The sequence below is a fragment of the Phyllostomus discolor genome, chromosome 11, assembly GCF_004126475.2.
Source record: "Phyllostomus discolor isolate MPI-MPIP mPhyDis1 chromosome 11, mPhyDis1.pri.v3, whole genome shotgun sequence".
Classification (NCBI taxonomy): Eukaryota; Metazoa; Chordata; class Mammalia; order Chiroptera; family Phyllostomidae; genus Phyllostomus; species Phyllostomus discolor.
In genome coordinates, this window is record NC_040913.2 from 25156468 (window position 1) to 25176493 (window position 20026).

Sequence of the window (20026 nt, forward strand, 5' to 3'; positions counted from 1 at the left end):
TAAGGTAGGAAAATAAAGATTTATTATAAAGTACTTTTGGCATAACCCTAGCTGAGTTCCTTAAATTCATAATGCTTCTCGAAACTAAACTCAATCCAGGATATAATAATCTACATGGTGACATAAGTTAATTTTATTCATATCACAATTGCTAGTGATGGGAAAATAAGGCAACACTGACAGTAACCACAGCCACAAGCTATTAATTTTAATGGAAATCGTGGCCTGTGTTACCATGACCCAGAGCAGAATTTCACAGTAGGCATGAAATATACATATATCAGAAGATACACTTATCTTCTTTCAAAATACGTGCACATTTATAATGATATACTCTAAATGCTTATTTGTAGAGTTCTTGTGTTTATTTTTAAAATTGTATTAAAGAAATTTGGCAATCATGGAATTTAATATATGCTGAGAACTAACTGCAACTGACAATGAACATAAATTGTAAGCGCAGTGTCCAGATGATTCCTGAAATTCTTGTTTCTACAGAGACAACTTGTAAAGTATAAAGTTATCTATTAGCATTGCATATATTTGTGATAGCACATTTGTCTTTTTTTACTGCTTTCCATTTTAGAAAGTATTTAGCGTCTTACATTTGCTATTGTCCGTGGCTGTTTGGTTGATATTTTTCTGATTCATTTGAAAAGATTATGTCTGTTCCATTTCAAAACATGCAGTATAATAAACAACAGCTTCAAATATTTCCAGATGCCAGATTTAGCCAACATTGAACTTGACCAATTACCACTTCCAAACGAAAGATTCTGAGAGACATTAAAAAGATTGTCTGGTTTATGAATTGGGACAACTATAATACCATAATCAGGAAAATCTGAAAAATAAACATAAATATTTTTTAAAATATATTATCTTTCTGCATGGTTTTAATATAGAAGTCTAGAATTTTCCACTTGTCTCTTCTCTTTGTAAATGGTAGCTCATTAAATAGTAACAGCCGTACCTGTGCAGAGCATGCCACATCCTGGGACGGCCACTTCTGTCACCTTGCACCAGGTGATCTGATACAGTCATAATCATTATTATTCTGAAGTAAGTTTAATATAAGCATTAGACTATTGAAAATTATTATTTTCATTTCTGGTATGGCTACCATAATATGAAATAAAATTACCAGTCTTCCAGAGAAACTTATCTTTTATTCCGAGTAAAATAAAAGTACCCTAAGGTAATACAAGTAATTTACTACAGGATGGATAGATAGAGAGATCCTATAGTAAGTGAAAATATATATTTTTCTACATTGTAGATCTAGATATATAGATCTTTATCTATATATATTCTGTATAATTAAAATATATGTACAATATATATTTTAAAAGACTAAACAAATTTTAAATGAAAAAATACCATGTGATTTTGTATAATTTATTCCATTTGTAGCAAATCCTAGAGCTTTTCAAAAATTATTTTGATATAGGAAGACAAGACGTAATTGTACTGGGAAACATGTAGGCTGGTTTTGTTGTTTCTCTGAAATGCAGGCAATCTTCCAGCAGCATTACAAGGAGGCTTGGTGAGCTCACATGATCCAGATTTAGGTCATCAATCTTTTCCAGAAGAAAGCAAACTAAAGTATATTAAGCACAGCAAGCCACAGGAACTGAAAAATTCACCTGTGCCATTGACCAGCACATCTGTTTATAAAGAAAGGAGTATTAATTAGGTACTGTGGCATAACAAATTACTTCAACACTTTATGGTTTAAAACATTTATTACCTCACAGCTCCTATGTGAAGAATCTTGGAATAGCTTATTTGGGTCCTCTGCTCCGGGTCTGTCCCAGGCTGCAATAAATTGTCAGCAGGGGCTACAGTCATCTCTAGAATCGACCAAGGCAGGCTCTACTTCCAACCTTACAGATACAGCTGAGACTGCATGGCTCATGTCCTCAACATGGTTGGACTGAGAGCCGCGGTACTCGCTGACAATTAGGCAGCAGCCATCATTTGTTTCTTGCCACATGGCCTGTCCATGGGGCAACTCAGTATGTGGTAACCTGCTTCATCCGATCAAGCAAGTGCAAAGACCTAGAGAGATAGAGTGTGTGTGTGTGTGTCTGCCAGCAAGATGAAAGTCACAGTTCTTTTCTTATAACTGACTCTTTGAAGTGACTTCCCATCATCTTTGCCATATCCTCTTCTATTACAAGGCAGTCACTAGATACAACTGACACTTAAAGGTGATGGGATCACACAAGGATGTGACCGCCAGCAGACAGGAAGTGTTGCTGGCTACCTTAGAGGATTTCTGCCGCAGATGGCTATGCGAGAAATAAAATTGTCAAGTTACTTGGAGAGAATGGATATAACATGGACCATTATCTGAGTCAAATATTTTATGGACGCAGGAATAGCTCTAAAAGTAGACCAGATGTCCACATTCATCTCTGGATGGTTGCTTAATAAGCATTTGCCAAAGTTTACCTGTTTAACCCTGCTCTGTCTGAACTACCTATATTCCTGGACATTCTACTGATTTTCCTATTTTTTCTCTAAATTTGACCATTCTGTCAACACATTTCCCTATTATTTTTTTTTTGGCTAGTCTGTCTCTTTAATAAAACTTTGCACATCTCTGAACTGATCCCTACATGTAACTTTTAAATTTAGTGCACCGAGGGCTACCTTATTTAATACTTCTGCAGCATGTCTCTGTTCTCACCCTACCCTATCTAAATAATATTTGATGATTCATTAGATAAGGTATAAAGAAAAGCTATTCTCCACAAAAATGTCATTGCTTTAATTTAAAAAATCCTCGTATTTATTGAAAAAATTGAGATCTTTCGTTGAAGTTTGTCATTTTCAGAGTTAAACACTAAACCAGCATTTTGGTTCAGCACTGTATAAGTATTTTAAATAAAGCTCTAGAGATTTAGAACTTCAGTCACTCACAATTACTTTCCCAAACAAATATAACTTTATTAAAATTACTGAATTAGTCATTCTATAGAAAATAGAAAATGCTATACTTTTAAAAGAATAATGATGATTTTTTTCTCCAAACATAAAAGAAAATAACTGGAGTCCAACAAGAGCTGCCCTCCAGCTGCCACCTCTGGTTTTCCACAGAGAGAGCATATGCATTTTTTCTGGAAACTTTATTCTTTTCACTGAGGATTTTGTCTGTTTCTTGCAGTTCTGAAAGATATACATGCTTGATTTGAAAGATCCTTATTTCCCTCCTCTGCAGTATCTATTTCATCAAATAAGGCATCACTTTTTTTTCTATGTTTTGTTTTAATTAAGCACAGTAGATAATGTGCCCATTTATCACTCAGGCTCAGATATGGCTTCTCAAGATTATTTCCTCCCATCTCTGTTTCTTAGTCTTCTTTCCCCTAGAAATGGATAGAAGAATGGAGAAAGTAATGAGATTCATTTATGCTTCACTTTGCTGAAGTTAGGTCTCACCTTCCAGTCAGGACAAGGTAACCCAAGTGCAAAGTACCCCTTTCTCCCTTGCTGGTTCATTAACCACTCAGAGGGTTTCTTGCTTCTTCCTAACAAATGCTTAATTAGAACACACACACACACACACACACACACACACACACAGTTTACCAAAGCTGTCCTATCAGCAATATCACTTTTATTTATTTACAGAAACAAAACAAAACTTTTAAACAGGTCTGTGCTCTTCTTTTCGTTTTTGTTTCAAACAGTTAAACAGACAGTAATTTCCTTATACAAAAATACACGCTAGCATACACAGTCCTAACTAACTGGTATTACAGTTAAGCATACTTCATAAAATTTAACATTGTAAATTTACTGTTAGAACATAATGGGCCAATAGACAAGAATTTAGCTTCTATCCACACCACCCTCAGTCCAATAAGTTCCTTAAATCTGAGCTTGTTTTTTTCCTGAAAAACTCTATTAAGAAAATCAATCACTCAGCATCTTCTTACTGCCTAATACTTCAATAGGACTTCTTGAAGGCCTTGTTGAGAAGAAGAAAACATTTTTACCATGAGACTCCTTCCCATTTAATTAGATGGTGCAGAGTGTTAATCATCAACACTAATAAATATCTGATATTGATGATGTATTAAGAATTTACTTCATTTAGGCAAACTATTTTGTTTTAAATTTGAATTTGAAAAATACTTACAAAAGAGTTAAAAAAATACTAAAAGTTTTATGTTTAATTTAACAAGATTCATTTATTATTATTTTGTTCCTATGTACTTCATAATTTTATATCTCTGTATTTTCTGAATTATTTGAGAGTAAGCTATATAAATAATAATTCTTTACCTATTATGTTTACAATACATATTTCAGGGGGTATTTATATATATAAAAATATCAGGGAGTATGTATGTGTGCGTGTGTATATATATATATATTTACTCATATATAAACACAGTATACTTAACAGCTCAGTAACTATTTCATTGACACAATAGTTTTATTTAATCTGACTTTGAAATTTGAATTTTGTCATTTGACCTAGGCATGTCCTTTATAGATTTTTTATAGTATTTCTGAAGCCAAATTGGGATCACATATTATATATAGTTGTCCTTTACTTTCAGCCTCTTTGATCCTGAGCATTTCTTTGGCTTGTTAAAAAAGTTTATGAAATAGACATTTTTGAAGATTCAGTCTATTAGTATGTGTGTCATTTTGCATTGATGTTTCTTTGTATTTAGTCTAGTCAAGTATCCTTACCAAAGTGAGGTGTTTTTTCAAGGTATAACATCCAGAAGCTTATAATGTCCATCATCCCCTCATTTCTGACGTTTGTTTTGATACTTCCATATATTTTTACCGAGTACTTTCCAGTTTCAAGGTAATGTTCAAAGTGCTAGAAATATGCAAGGTCACATGGTATGTTATCTGCTCTTAAGGAGATTATAGCCAGACTTTAATTAATTTCTCTAGGATAGTGAAGCTCTTTAAGAATTGTTGTAGCGACAACAACCTGGGGGCAATGAGTTCAAATCCTATGACAAATGGTTACAACAACCCTTAAGTTCTAGCAATACAATGTATGGGATCCAAACCCTGTCTACATGAGTATAGGCTGAATGTTTATGACTGAAAGTTCTGATAATTGCTTAACATTAGGCATACAACTTTCCCTGTTGCTTGGACAAATATTAGATCATTTATAATGATTTTGTAAAATCAGTTTTGCTTGGTTGTGGTCATGGAGTTAACGTTTTAAGAACACTGAGTTCTAAAGTGATATGAGTTCATAGAACTATAGGGTTCAGATTTTTACCCCAAGTGGGGAAGACTCTTGAGTTACAGAATAAAAGGTCTTTAATATCCAGTAAAGTAGGATTATCTTAACCGTTGGTAGTAAATTGCTCTTCATCTACAGATAGCATCAACATCACAGTTGAGCCTGAAATCCAGGCAATTGATCTCTTTTTTTAAGATGCTGACAAGAAGGTCACTTCTCAGAAGAACTGAGATACTGGAAACTGATCCAGCTATTTGAGAAAAGTATTTTGCTTATGGTTGGAGTTGTCTAAATAACTCTAAGCTAAGTGAGATTGCCCATAGCCTTGTATAGATATTGAAATTCCTTCTCTTCACATTCTTCAGTTCAGCCTTCATTACCCGTTTGTCTATTTAGTTTCCCATTTAGAATGTGACTAGATCAGCTTGCCTAATGATGACCCCTTCTAGCCCTCAATACCTGAAGCCTAGTTCTGCTGACTTCACACTGTTCCGCTGTTGAAGCTCAGGTCTCTCTTTGCTTCCTGTGCTTACCTAGAGTCTGACACAAAGTCCCTCACATGGAACGGGCAGGGTTTCACTTTCACTCTTTGTCTGAAAACATAGTTACCTTTGAACCTGCATACTACAATTGCAGTGATCTGTTCTCAGAACATGTTTTAAACTAGACTGTGTTCTTCTCCGAAGAGAACTGAAAAATATGTAAAACAAGTTCCTGATTATGTTTTTTGTCTTCTGTTTAGCCACAGTTAAGACCTTTACTTCATATTAGTCTTCATAAAAAAAAGCATGTTATCTACTCTGATTTCAAGTGAGCTCGTATCGGTCTATCGATAACCACTGAGGGTCGTATTGGTCCATTAGGTAATCCACTACTTACTGCTTGTTCTAGTACATTTGGATTGTACAGACAGAATGTGTCTTTTGTATTCTCTTCCACAAAGTCTGCCCCACTATCTAGAATGGCATCAAATGCTTATGGAACCATTCAAAAGATACCTGCTCTCTCACTTTACCTCAACTCTGTGAGCCTCAGTCAGGTTTTGTAGCTATAACCCTAAATTACATGAAATTCAAAATCTGTTGTAACTTTTTCAGTTTTTACTTTTATTGTATTTGACACACTCTTGAATACTACTTCTAGAAAATCACTTATACTGTTATCTGCATTTTATGAGAAGATATGTTATTTATTTAGTATTCTATAAAAGGGCCAATGCTGAACATCAATCTCTCTTCAAATGTTTCTCATATTAAATGTAGACTTTGTGTCTCTGCTTCAGTGCTTTAGCAGTAGCAGAATGTTCTTACTATAAATATAAAATGATAAAAAAAGCAAGGAACAATATTTTCTTTAATTAACTTCTTCTTTTGGGGGTTTTAGAAGAGGGGTTATGACTTGACAAAGATTCTTTCCATCTGTTCCTGTTTGTTTGCTTTTATTTTGACTTCCTTTCGTTGTCTTATCAAATATCACACGAATCATTAACATTTGTTTTCATCACTTGTTTTGCTTTCCCATATTTCACATGATTAAGACATTATGTTGAGAGAGGCTCAGAGCTACTAGATTTCATATTAACCTAATTTTAAGTAAATATTAAACTTTCTAGAAATACGATCTTGTATGTTTATTCTCTGTTATGTTAATATTTCCCTCAGCTCTGGTGTAGGGAGACCTATGCTCATAAATGTGCTGTTTTATATAAGCAGCACACTTCATTAGATTCTAATGGTCTAGATATGTTTTTAACAAATAGATGTCTTTTTAAAATAATGCTGCTTCCCAACAGGAAATGTAATTTATTAAGCCCTTTGTGCAAAAATCATGTAAGAGATCCTTGTGGATGTTTTCAGGGGTGTTGTATTCAAAAGTAGAATATTTATCTATTTGCATATTGTATCATACCTTTCACTAGCATAATTCCTCATTAATAATTTCACATATTTTTCACACAATGAAATAATTGTATTTCAACTAGGCAATTTGCAATTGTCTAAGTTGTATGCTATTTGTATGCTATCTTCTGATATAGAATCTTGTTGTGTAGTGTGATTGTTATTGAACAAATTTTATTGGTTTTTAAGTAAATGATCAAGCTATGCAATGCTCTAGTTTTATACATGGAATAAAAGCTAAATTCTAGGTCTACTCATATATATATTATACACTACAAATAAACATAAATAATAATACCTGCAGATATACTAAAGCAAAATAATAGACAATACACAAACATAAAACAAGACAAAGCTGGAATTATATGGTATATTCCCCATTTCTCCTGCCTTAGACACAACAAGTAAATAACATAGAATCCATATACCTAATGGTCTTATTTGATGGTTGCAACTTTAATATTAAAATATGAGACCCATTTTTACAAGGGATTTAAAATGTTTCCTTCAACCCACTATCTGTAGATCCAAACAATTGTTATCTGCAAATAACAATAAACAGCATACAAAAATTCACACTTGCAATAAACTATTCAGTGATCTAGATACACTCTTATACACCAAATTATAGCTGTAAGCATCAAATTACAATGAATTCTGGAACTATTAGGAATTTGTAATTTAAATAGTTTCACTCAATCCCTACTCCCACAAGCTTTTAATTAGAACAGACTTTTTAATTAAGTACTCCCATGCACAGAGTATAACTTGATGATTCTTCTATCATATCAGCCTGTTATACAAAAGCAAATAATCATTGTGTCAAAGGAAGATATTTTCTCTAAAAACAAACTATAAGAATCCTGGTTCTGATTTCAAGTTATCCAATTGAAGCTCTGAGTACTGAAAGGAAGCCCCTGTCTCTAGAAAGACCCTGAGGAACAGAACCAGCAAGGCAGAGACACTGAGGTACTGAGCTGTAGAGGAGCCAGTACCTACCTCACCTCTGCGAGTAGGAGGCATAGAACTCCCCCGAGTAATAGTCCACTTAGGGGAAAGTGATTGTGAAGGACCTCGTGAAATTTGGGGGAAGTTCAATTTGAGAATATCTCTTCTCTCTCTACTCCTAGAAAATTCTCCAATTTTTAAAATTAAGAATGAGAATTATACTCTTAACATAATTGAATATACAATAGAAATAATGAGATAATTAAGAGGAGAGAGAAGTAGGGATAAATTAAGGACTACAAATTTAAAATTTTGGATGAATGTATTAGCAGTCTGCCTCTTTAGTTATTTATACATTTTCTATTACTAGATTTTTCTTTAAAAATATGTTGCTTCATGTATTAAAAATCACTAGAATCAAAACCATCATGTTAAGGAAGTCCAATTTTTAGCTCCATGATACTAAGTATATGAAAGACTGGTTTTAATTTATTTTTATGATGTCAAATTTATTAGGTTTATTTACAAAGTAAATAATCAAAACTCTGGCTAAGCTGAAACTAGAAATAGTTACATATTAGTTTATTTATGTAATTTAAGTAAGAAAAGTCATAGGTTTGTCCCGCAGGTAGATGCAATCAAGCCAAGCAAACAAAATAAATCAGGCCATGTTCCATGCAAAATAATAAATAATTCACAATATGTTATGTTAATATGATACTCTCATGTCCTCACTTAGAAATTTTGGTCAAAAGTGTATGACTTTGATATTGATATTTGTTTAAAGGTTGATTTACTATCTATCTTTATTGAATTTTGTAGCTACTACTGAGGTACAGTGATATTTAGTGTCACTGAAAGATTATCATTTTGGACAGAAGAAATAATGTTTTTAGACCACATTTCTAGGGTGATTATTCAACATAGTGTTTGCGTACATTTAAGTCATCATTCAAAGATAGAATTTGGTTAGAGTAATATATTTACATTGGTGAATCTTAGATTTTATCTTATATCCAAAAGTGTATGCTATTTAAGGGGAACAGACTTTCACTGTGATGATCAGATGTTTCTTATATTGAGAAAAACTGGTATGATTATCAAACTGGAAAGCCAAGGATATCCACACACTTTCAGTGAATATCATTATCCTTAAAGGTAGATTATTTTTAGAGAAGCAACTAATACTTAACACATCTTACTAGAATTTATCCAATCTGAGACTAATCTTCATGGATATTCCTGCCCATGTTGTTGAGGACAAATGTGGATTTGGAATGTTAACAGTACAATAAGTTAAATAAATATATATTTCAATAATTGCATGAAACTCTGATTTATTCAGCACACATTTATTGAATATGTACTAGGTGTTTAGGATATTTCAATTAGCAAAACAGAGTTCTGTGACATTCTGGAGTTAACATTCCAACCACACAAATTAGGCTAAGAGAAAACATGTGATAGGGATATAAAATCTGGGCACACCAATATTTCTATGAAATAAAAAATGATTTAACACTGACTTCAAGATCCATACTAATTACTATATCTACAACAGAATGAGGAAAAGCACTCAATTAGCTCAGTGTTGATGACGACACCTGCAAATATTACCCTCTCTATTCTGTTGCTTGAATTTACTGTAAGTTTTTTAATTCTTCAAACTACCAGACATTTACATGGCAGTATGCATTTTTAAATGTTTAGAAAACTTCCCTTTTTGACTACCATCTACTGTAGGTTTTAAAACTTGAAATGTAGACATTTTGTACAAATACATCTAAAGTTTAGACCACACAACAAAGTAGACTGTCTAGAAGGTGTGACATTTGAAAAATAGGTTTATGTTTAGTTCTTTTCCTTCTGAATTTTTAATTTTCTATTTTTTAATTTCTGATTCATTGAAATAGTCATTGCATGTGTTTAATATTTGCTTTTCACATAACTGCGTGTTTCTCAATGGGTGAAAGAAGTAATATATTTCCATCTTAACACTTAATTGTTTGGTTAATCTCATGTCAAGGGGGAAAGGTTATAGTTCATTGGCAGTGATGAAATAAGCTAGGTGGCTTTCATATACATAGCAACAAATTTGCACAATAGTACATTACATGGTATATTTAACAACACTGCTGAGGAGCAAGTTGGAAACTTGGTCTTTCGTGATGAAGATGCACCTGAATGCACCCAGAGAAAATTTAGTTCTGCAAGCTTGAAGGAAGTAATTGTCATTCAACAGAAATCAACTAGCTTTGCATATCAATAAAACACACACACATACTCTTATCTATTTTTTGAGTGCACTGGAACTGATACCAAAATGGCAAATATATATTTATGAGAACTAGAAATGCTGTATTTTTTATCATATAAACTTCATGTAATTATGAAATTAACTTTGAGGATGTATGGAAAATGCCATACATAATCAAGTGAAGGGAGAACAAAACCCACAAATTTTATATCAGGCTACATAGTTTTTATAATCACAATTGTTTCCCCAATGTCATGTCATTAATTATTCTTATTGTTTATTTTTAGATGGAAGACTGTATTTGAAAACTACTGTCATGTACTGAATCTTTCCCGTTGAAGAAATCCATGTTATAGTAAAGAACTTTGCAGTCAGACATTCATCATTGGAAAATTCAGAAAAAAATAAAGTCCTTTTAAGGGAACTTCCTCAATTTTGTGTATTAATGTTCTTTAGAAGTTTAAGTATTCTACAAAAGAAGGGGGTTCCTCCATTGATTTTCACCTGTGGTTTATACCAGAGACCTGGGAATGTTTGTACATGTACAAGTATCAAACTTCTTAAAATGAATAACTGCAATTTTGCTGCTGGAACTTGCATACAGAGTTAAAGGCAGGTCTGTGGAGACCTTGCTTTGCTTTTTCTAGTGGAATGAACCATTTTCCTCTTCTGAAAATTCTGTATCTGAGCACATCAAGAGACTCTGGTAGCAGTGGCCACCCAGACTTACAGAATTGTGCCCTCCGGAAACCAGCAAGAACACTTGGAAATGAACTTGTAGGAGGCATAGAGGATTACTTAAAAATCAATACAATAAAGAGTGATATTCTGTTACGTTCAATTTTAAACTCTCTAATTGTGGGTTTTCTCCTGAAGATGTTTTTTCAAATACTTTCCAAAAGACCAACAAATGGATGTTGACAACAACCCAATGAAATAACATTTTGCGTATCTGAAAAGAAGCATTGAATATAAACCAAAAGGTTTCACTGAAGGTCTTTTTCCTTAAAAATAGAACAAACAAACAAGTGTAACATGTTTTCATTCCAGACTGGTAGTGGTAGATAGAATTAAAAATAATAACGATGCTTCTTATTCAAACTGTTGGTCACATGTACAGTATATAAACATAAAACATACAAGGAAGGTATTATGTATGCAGTAGTATACTAGAGTTTAGGAAAATGAAAACTTTAGAAAATGTTTTGTCACCCTGTTGGTCAGAAAGACGCCTTTCTGGTTTTAACGCATGCAGGCATGTAAATATTTGTCTGGAGTCACAGTATTAACGAATGAGATCCTAAGCATCTGGTGACATCAGAACTCTGTGTCAGCCATTTTTATTTGTATATTGAACCTTAGTTAGTGCCCCAAACTGCACTATTGAGAATGGATTGTGGCTGAACAGTAAATTGAAACACCAGAAATATTTTTATATGTTAACGTCATATTATGTTAATGTTGCTGAAAAACAAAACTTAACAAACCCTTGATGTATCAGTCCAATACCATGTAGCGCTGAGTGGTAAAGTTAAAATGTGTTGTGCTTCCCACCCTGGTCAGAGGGAAGGGTGCCTACGTGTTATTTTCACTGTCTTTTTGAAAGTTACAGTATGCGTTTTCACTTTGTGCAGATAACTGGAAGTAAAGCTGCAAACAGTGCTTATTACACGCTGAATTACCTTCTGTTTGTTTTTACATATCTGGAGTCACACCTTTAAAGGCTGATAAGTCAGTGCAGTTGCTGTGCATTTTATGATTTTGCTGTCATCTTAAAACTTTATGATCATAATGTTATTTATTACCGTAAACAGCAAAATATTAAATGTCCGAGAAAACTAGCTTAAAATGTTTAAAGAGTTTGAATTGGGTATTACTTCTTCAGTTAAGAGAAAAATATTATAGATACTCTGGAACTGAGCTTTTATAGTTTTAGGTCTTCCTTGCAATACTGGAACATACTTCTTTTGTGTAGCTCACTATTAACCAGCTAAGTCCATTTTTAATATAATAAAAAGGTTATATATGCAGTTCCTATTTTCGCTTGTTTAAAAGGGAGCAATATTTTTATTTAAAATACTGTTAGTAAATGCTTTGTAGAAACTTGGTTTTCTAAGCATAGTTCTTCCATTAACTATCTCTTGTTGTTTGAGCACGAGAGATTCTAATCCTAGTTGTATCTATTTCTTGTTTTTCCCTATGTTCAGTCTTTAAAGGATTACAACACTTAAAATTGGAGGGACTTGTGGCAAGCCTTCGAATCACACATTTTTTGAACATTTTTTTAAAAAAGCCTACAACTTACATGTGTAATAGAATCAGGCATTGCTCTGCTCCTTGCATAGAGTCACGGGTTAAGTAGGTTACATAGTTTTAAAATACACACTTTTAAGACCTTTGAGAATGCTTCAGGATTTGGTTTGACGTGAAAGGAGATTTTAGCAAGGATTAAAGAATAAAGCTATCAGCTGTATGTTGAGAGAGACTCTTACTAACATTGGTGTAAATATTACAATTCATGAAATGTTATTTTAAGTCTGTAACTTAAGTTTTTCCTCCCTTTTTTAGTTATACAGGTTGGTGTGAAATTTGTTTTTGCTATCAACAAGTAAAGTTGTGCCCATTTTATGGTTTCCATGCTTTTGTAATCCTAAAAATATTAATGTCTAGTTGTCCGATACTATAACCGCATTTGCGCTCTATGCAAGCCCTTGGAACAGAACATACTCATCTTCATGTAGGACCTATGAAAATTGTCTATTTTTATCTATATATTTAAAGTTTTCTAAAAATGATAAAAGGTTATTACGAATTTTGTTGTACAAAATCTGTACAAAAATCTGTTTTTACATCATAATGCAAGAATTGGAAATTTTTCTATGGTAGCCTAGTTCTTTGAGTCTGGTTTCAATGTGAGAACCACGTTTACTGTTATTGTATTTAATTTTCTTTTTCTTTTCAACAATCTCCTAATAAAACTGTCTGAAATCTCCCTGTGACTTTATTTACAGTTCGTCTTTATTAAATTTTGTGAAATGCACAGCATCGAAGGAATATTTACTTTCTAATGGGAGGCATCTAAAAACAACATAAGTCAGCTCTTTGCCATGCGAGGGAACAATGCTCAATGATTTTATTTAACATGCAACTGCTTCTATCTCTAATATGAATTACTGTGGTGAAAAACATCATAAAAGCACACTCTGTAGTTATTGTTTAACAAGCAGATTTTCCATATTTTGTTTCTTGCCAGCTAAGCAAACTGCCCACATATACATGATTTATTTATGTACATTTCTCAGTTTATGAAGCTGTTATTTGTACCTTTTTTCTTTATATTCTTATATTCCCATGATTCTTATTTCAAAAAGCTTTGTGCTGAATAATGTAAAGTAGACATGTTGATGGAACAAAATATATTATTCCCATATCTGTGAGTGTATATTTGTAACTCTAACTCAGTGTTTTGCTTTTGATTTCTATCACTGGAAAAATGCCTCTAGAAACTTAGAAATTACAGTATCATTTAATAATATATAAACACTTTAATCGGTCCAAAATGCAGCATTTAATAAATATTGGGTTGCTGTCTCTGTGAATATTCTAAACACTTCCAAGAGAATGGAAAACGGATATTTTTCCTGTCTAAAGAAGTTATTTTAATAAATTAATAAATTATGATCTTTACCTAATAAACACCCAAAATTTTATGTGACCATTACAATCACATTTTTGTCTTCTGTCACCATATATTTATGTCAGTATGACTTGCACTGGAACAGCATACAGCCTCTGGATGTTAGTGGAATCTGGTGATAATTTAAGGTTTTTTCCCAATGTGTTTTCATTCGGACTAGCAAATTTATAATCTGCACAAAAGCTATTTATTACTAGAGGGAAGTAAATTATAAATAAAAGTTATATGAATTGCATTTTTAAAATGTGGGAAGTCAAGATGTGAATAGAATAAAACGTATTGTAAATGGCATTGTAAAAATATCACTTTTCCTCATGTGTAGGCTTGGTGCTAACATTTATCTTTAATATGTACAACTGGTATATACAAGCTGAATTGATCCTCATTTATTCATTTAAACAGATTCATTAATAAAGCCTCTATTCTGCACAAAGCACTGTGCTAGGTGTTGTAATGACTGAAATTGAAACAGGGCTGTTGTCCCAGAGGGGCTTATAGTCCGGTTGGAATCAGATCTTACTTTCAGCAAGAAAAGATTCGCTGAGAATCCTCTACTCTGCAGTGAACACATTGCTGGTGTGGAGAGGGTAGCAACTTAGACACTTTCCACTGAGTGTAACAACCTAGTATCCCACGTTGTACGATCACTTACTCTTAGTACAGAATATTTGGGGGGGTGAGACGATGTGTACAGATTGAGAAAGGCATGGAGACACCTTCCCCTAGGTAGAAGAGCATACTACTGGAGTTATTTGTTTTCATGTTAGTTTTCATTTATTTCAATCACAGCATTCTTACCAATGCTCTCAAATGTGTTTTATGGTAAGCAGCCTGTTTAAGCACCAAACTTTTATCATTAACAAACAATAAATTCTTAATATAATCAGGATATTGAGTATAGATATACAATATTCAATTTTTATCACCCCACATCTATGTATCTAGGGTAAGTAATTGCCTAAAATGATTCAAACACTGAACATAAATTCCTAAATGCCAAGTAGATGCGTTAGGTAATGAATGACCCTCACAGTGAAGACATCATTTACATTTAGAGGTTAATGAGCTGGAGATTTTGAGTTAAACTCTTGGATCAGTTGGGACTCCTTGGTTTGGATGTAACAAAAACAAATCCCTGCGAAGTTAAACACCAAAGAGTTTGATGATAAAGACAGAGGGCACACGAGTCCTCTCTCGTGTCAGCCCCTAGGGACTGGAGACCCCCTACTACCTTCACCTTCCTGCTTCTCTCAGTGACTCTGCTTCTTCTCCTCTCACTGCAGTGCATTTGCTTCTCTTGTTTCTCTCCTGACTCTATTACTCCCGAACATAGTACCCAGCCCACAGAAACAATCCAATAACTTTCTCTGTCTTGTCGCACATTACATTCCCTGTGAGTACTGATTACCTCAGGTGGTTCTAATGAGCAGCTAAGTTTGAGGAGCACTGTCTGGGAGGGTGGAAAAATATCACACTCTAGAAAACTACTTACCAGTGGACCTGCTATGGGACAGGGAGGAGTTTACAATAGGTAGAGGTCATTGTGAGCTATGCAATATTACAAAAGTGAACTAATCGATTTGCCAAAAATCACATGAAATCTGAAAAATATTTAATATAGTTTCAGTAATTTGAATATTGTAAACTTAATTTTGAATTGAACATAAATTTTCAATCCTCCCAATTAGGTGCAATAGAAGTCACATTATTTTTTCTAAATAAAATTATTGATTAATCTGCCCCCAGAACCAAATGCACAGGGAAATAAAAATTCCATTTCAGTCATGATCGAGGCTTCCTCCCTCTGAATCCTCAGTCCAAATGATTAGGGGAGAACCCATGGGTGTTTATACCTTGGATTTTTCCTTTTATACCTTGGAGAGGAAGCCCTAAGCCCTTCTCTTCAGAAAGCCTCCAGGTTTGCAGAAGCGAGCATTATAATACAGTGTGGTGGCATTCTCCATGTAGGGAGAGGAAATATTTAAGAAAACTATGTTATAAATGGGGGAGTGTAAGTTGTATGAAGGAAGGCAATGTTTCTACGCTTCATAAGAACTGGTAAAATGTCAGTCAATACAGGTACATTGTAGTGTTTTCCTTGTATGTATGTTGTAATACCTGGATCAACCATTAAAAATGCTCTATCAATCGTATTCTCAAAAGCATTATAGATAAATCAAAGTGGAATCTAATACTTTAAGTAGGGTTAGCTCTCACATAAACAGTAACTGTTTTTCGGTAATTTGTTCAGAGCTTTAAGCTACTCTGCTGGTAGTTTCCAACTGTCTCTCAAGTCCTCTGGCTGCTCTTCCAACAATGCCAGCTGGGAATTGAACTATGCTGACATTAGGTGACCGATAAAGATAAGTTGGTTGGTACAGCTCCACGGTATGCAATTTCACTCTATTTTTTGTGTGTACTCACATAAGGATAAAGAGGTAACTATTAAGTTATTAAAACAATTTTTTGGGTAAATTCCATCGTCAGCTTCTACCCCAAGTTGTGGCTGTTGGGAGATGTTGATACAAGTCAGCTCTTTTCTTACTAATTCACCTTGTTAAATTTACAAAGAAAATGGGGCTCCCATTGGTTTGGATCTTTCAGCTAAATTCTTCTGGTTGTTATATGCCTGGGTTCATTTATGCCAAATGGATTTTGGCTCCTCCCATCAGTAGACTTGTATGCTTTATATTGTCTGCCTTACATGTGCCCCCCCATCCCAGATAGCTACTGTGAGACAACAGCAGGTACACATCGGGGCATAAGTGAAAATGGGTAAGTTCTAGGGAAATGAACTTTTCCTGCGATATAGAACAGAACTGGGTATGAATGGAGAATCTGACCAAAGAGCCAAGAGGCAAATGATCTAACAGCACACTGTATCTTTAAGGAGGAAGATTAGGAACATGGTAGAAAATTGTCAATTGACTAATGTAAATGAGGGTTTAGTTCTAGTTTGACAAATACCTGTGGGCTTGGGGGCACTGCCTCACTGTAGTTGCCTTGATGCAGTCAAATGCACCTGTACTGTTCTCTTCGCTGAGTATTTAGTGTTAGGCCCAGCTGTCTTCTGTTCATTAGTGCAGCTGTAGCACATTAATCCATAGTGGACAGTATTATTTACCCCCCCCAAAAAAAAACCCCACCAGGAACGTTGGAGGAATGCCCAAATGCAGCAAGCTTTCTCTGTACCTTTGTTAGAGCAGTTAAGTCAGACACACATTCCTACTGTGTGAAATCCAAGGCTGAGATAGACACTGGTCCTCTGTGTCCAGCAGCCTCTAGAAGGCAATTATTGGGCTCTCTGAGTGGGTCCACTGAAGTCTCTTTCCTAGACGAGGTATGAGAGACAGATATGAATCACGTCCTGTGGACGACAGTGGGGACGTGGACCTGAAACAACTCACAGGCCTCTCCAAGCACTATTTCTTACCTCAATTCTTTACCCCACATCTTCAGTCTCTTTAATGTCTGGAGGTGGGCAGAAAACTAAGATCACAAAACCAGTTTTCAGATAGCTCTTTGCAGCTTCTGCATGATGTATGACCTTGCACCTTACCTTGGAAGGTGGTATTCATTTTATCCATTTATTTATTAATTTTTAAAATCAATAAAATTATTAAATTTGAAATAAAATAATTTAAAAATTTAAGATAATTATATACTACATGCCATTGTAAGAAATAACAGAGACATCTCATGTACCCCTCAACTATTTTCCCCAAGATTAACATTGGGTATATATAATATAGGATATTATCAAAGCCAGGAAATAGGTATTGATATCATCTACCAATTCTATTCAGCTGTCACCAGATTTATATGCACTTGTTTGTGTACGTGTGAGTTTAGTTTTACACAATTTTATCACAAGTATAGATTCACATGAGCACCACCACAGTCAGGAAACACCGTAGCTCTGTCACAAGGGTCCCTCATGCTATCTTTTTACAGCTGTAACCACTAAACACACTCCCCACCTGTCTGTGTAAGTTGGGGTTCTCCGGAGAAACATAATCAATAGCACACACGCACACACATGCAGAAATGCAGGGGCTACTGGGCCCTGTAGAATATGTTGATCCTCCGAATGCCCCTGGCCCTATTCCTGGGACCGTTCTTATGGCCTGTAGAGAGGGGTGGGAGAAATGCCTGCTGATATCTGATGTACAGATGGATTTAGTTGGGGCAGCCCCCCCACAGGGATTTCAGTCATTATTCTGCCTAACGCTGATACCATTTGGGGGTGCCCAGCCTTTTGGCATCTCTGGGCCACACTGGAAGAAGAAGAATTGTCTTGGGCCACACATTAAATACATTGCAATATGTAATCGCAAAAAGGAAATCTCGTAATGTTTTAAGTAAATGTATGATTTCATGTTGGGCCACATTCAGAGCCATCCTGGACTGCTTAGGTTGGACACCCCTCATTCTAGATGGAACCAAAATGAACTTTGGCAGTCAGTGGGCTGAACGCAGAGGCGTTGGGCTGCTGGGCACTCATATTCAGTTAACCCTTAGCACTGACAATGGGCTTTTCTAAAAGGAACTAACCCTATTGCTTGGAAATGGAAAGAGAAGGGGTGGATACTGGTGACTAAGCCCTTGTGGGGAAACGACAGGCGAAAAGGCATTTCGGTCATCTTGCAAGATCCTGAAGCAGTCGCCCCTGTTTCTCACACCATGTTTATAAGGTGCTGACACCCCCTGGCGATCAGGAAGCTAATGTCCTAGTGCCAGCATGAGTCCTACTAAATGACCCAAGAGGACATTATAGCAAAAATAGAAACCTTTATTAAATTCACCCAGCAAGCCTTAAAGGATAGCCAACAAAGCTTGTCCTCACTGAACCCTGGAAATGTCTCTAATGAAAAAAGCTGTCTACCAAAATACGATGGCCTTGGACATTATTACTGCCTCACAAGGAGGCAGCTGTGCCATTATCCAAACAGAATGCTGTGTGTTTGTACCTGATGAGTCTGCTAATGCATCACCTTTTTAAAATCACAGAAGGAAACACAGCAAATGCCCTGATTGATCCAATTCCCAGCCTGAGGAATTAAATAAATCATTGGTCTTCTATTGTGGGGCTCTTGGTGGAAAAAAAAAATCATTGCTTATTTGGGGAATCACTATCTTCATCTGTGTTTTCTCTTGCATGCACCTCTACTGTTGCAGTGGTATCTGCCTCCAGTGCAGCCTGGTAGCCACCAAACAAGCGGCCTCCAAGCCAATAAAACACCACGCTCAGGGGCCTGGAGGAACAAAGGGGGCATGGAAGACTGAAAAAGCCAATCAGGAGTGACAGAGGAAGTCACGTGGAGGACGTGAGCAATGGTTGACCGACCCTCCGGTGTGGCTTGGGCAATCAGAGGCTCCTCCTCTCTCCCCTGCCCTCCAACTACGTACGTCTTCAGCCCGCTTGTTCCCACCGGGGGCTATTTCAAGGAGGTAGCGTGGGGCAATCAGGTGCTTTTGAGACCTCGTGGATGAAGACTGAAACTGGTTCCTGCCTCTAATACGAACTGTGGAGTGTGTAGGGCCACTGCGAAGATCTGATGTTCTTGCAACTCCCGAAGACAAGTTCAGTGCATTCTCTAGCTCGTTAAAGCCGACAACTGCCTGATGAGTGACCCGCCGCTGCCTCAGGGCCCCCACCACCCTCTCCTCATCGGAAACCTGCGCACAGGGGCTGGTTTCCGATTTCCTGCAGGGAACACCTGAGACCGAAAACCGACCTTTACTTTTTCATAATCTTAAACCTCCCCCCCACCTTTTCTTGAGAAAAAACGGTGATAAAGGAAGTTTTCTTAGTGTATAATTGTAGGGTTCCAGTAATATTTTCTCAGCAATCTGTGTGTTAATACTGGCTTCTGATATCCATTGTTGTTATGGAAAGGTAGTTTAAATATTACTCTTTGTAGGCAACTTGTCTTTTCTCTTTGGATGTTTTCAGTAATTTTTATTTGTCTTTGGTGCTTTGCAGCTGGTAT

General features: G+C 35.4%; 1 protein-coding gene across 1 annotated transcript in view; it reads left to right on the forward strand.

The window, feature by feature from the left end:
• The window catches only part of DACH1 (dachshund family transcription factor 1), a 399674-nt gene extending 386346 nt beyond the window's left edge, over positions 1-13328 (forward strand). Inside the window, exon 11 of the mRNA XM_028526299.2 lies at positions 10624-13328. Within this exon, the coding sequence (XP_028382100.1) occupies positions 10624-10661 (38 nt within the window). The 3' untranslated portion in view covers positions 10662-13328. The remainder of the gene's footprint in view (positions 1-10623) is intronic.
• Positions 13329-20026: the final 6698 nt, after the last annotated feature.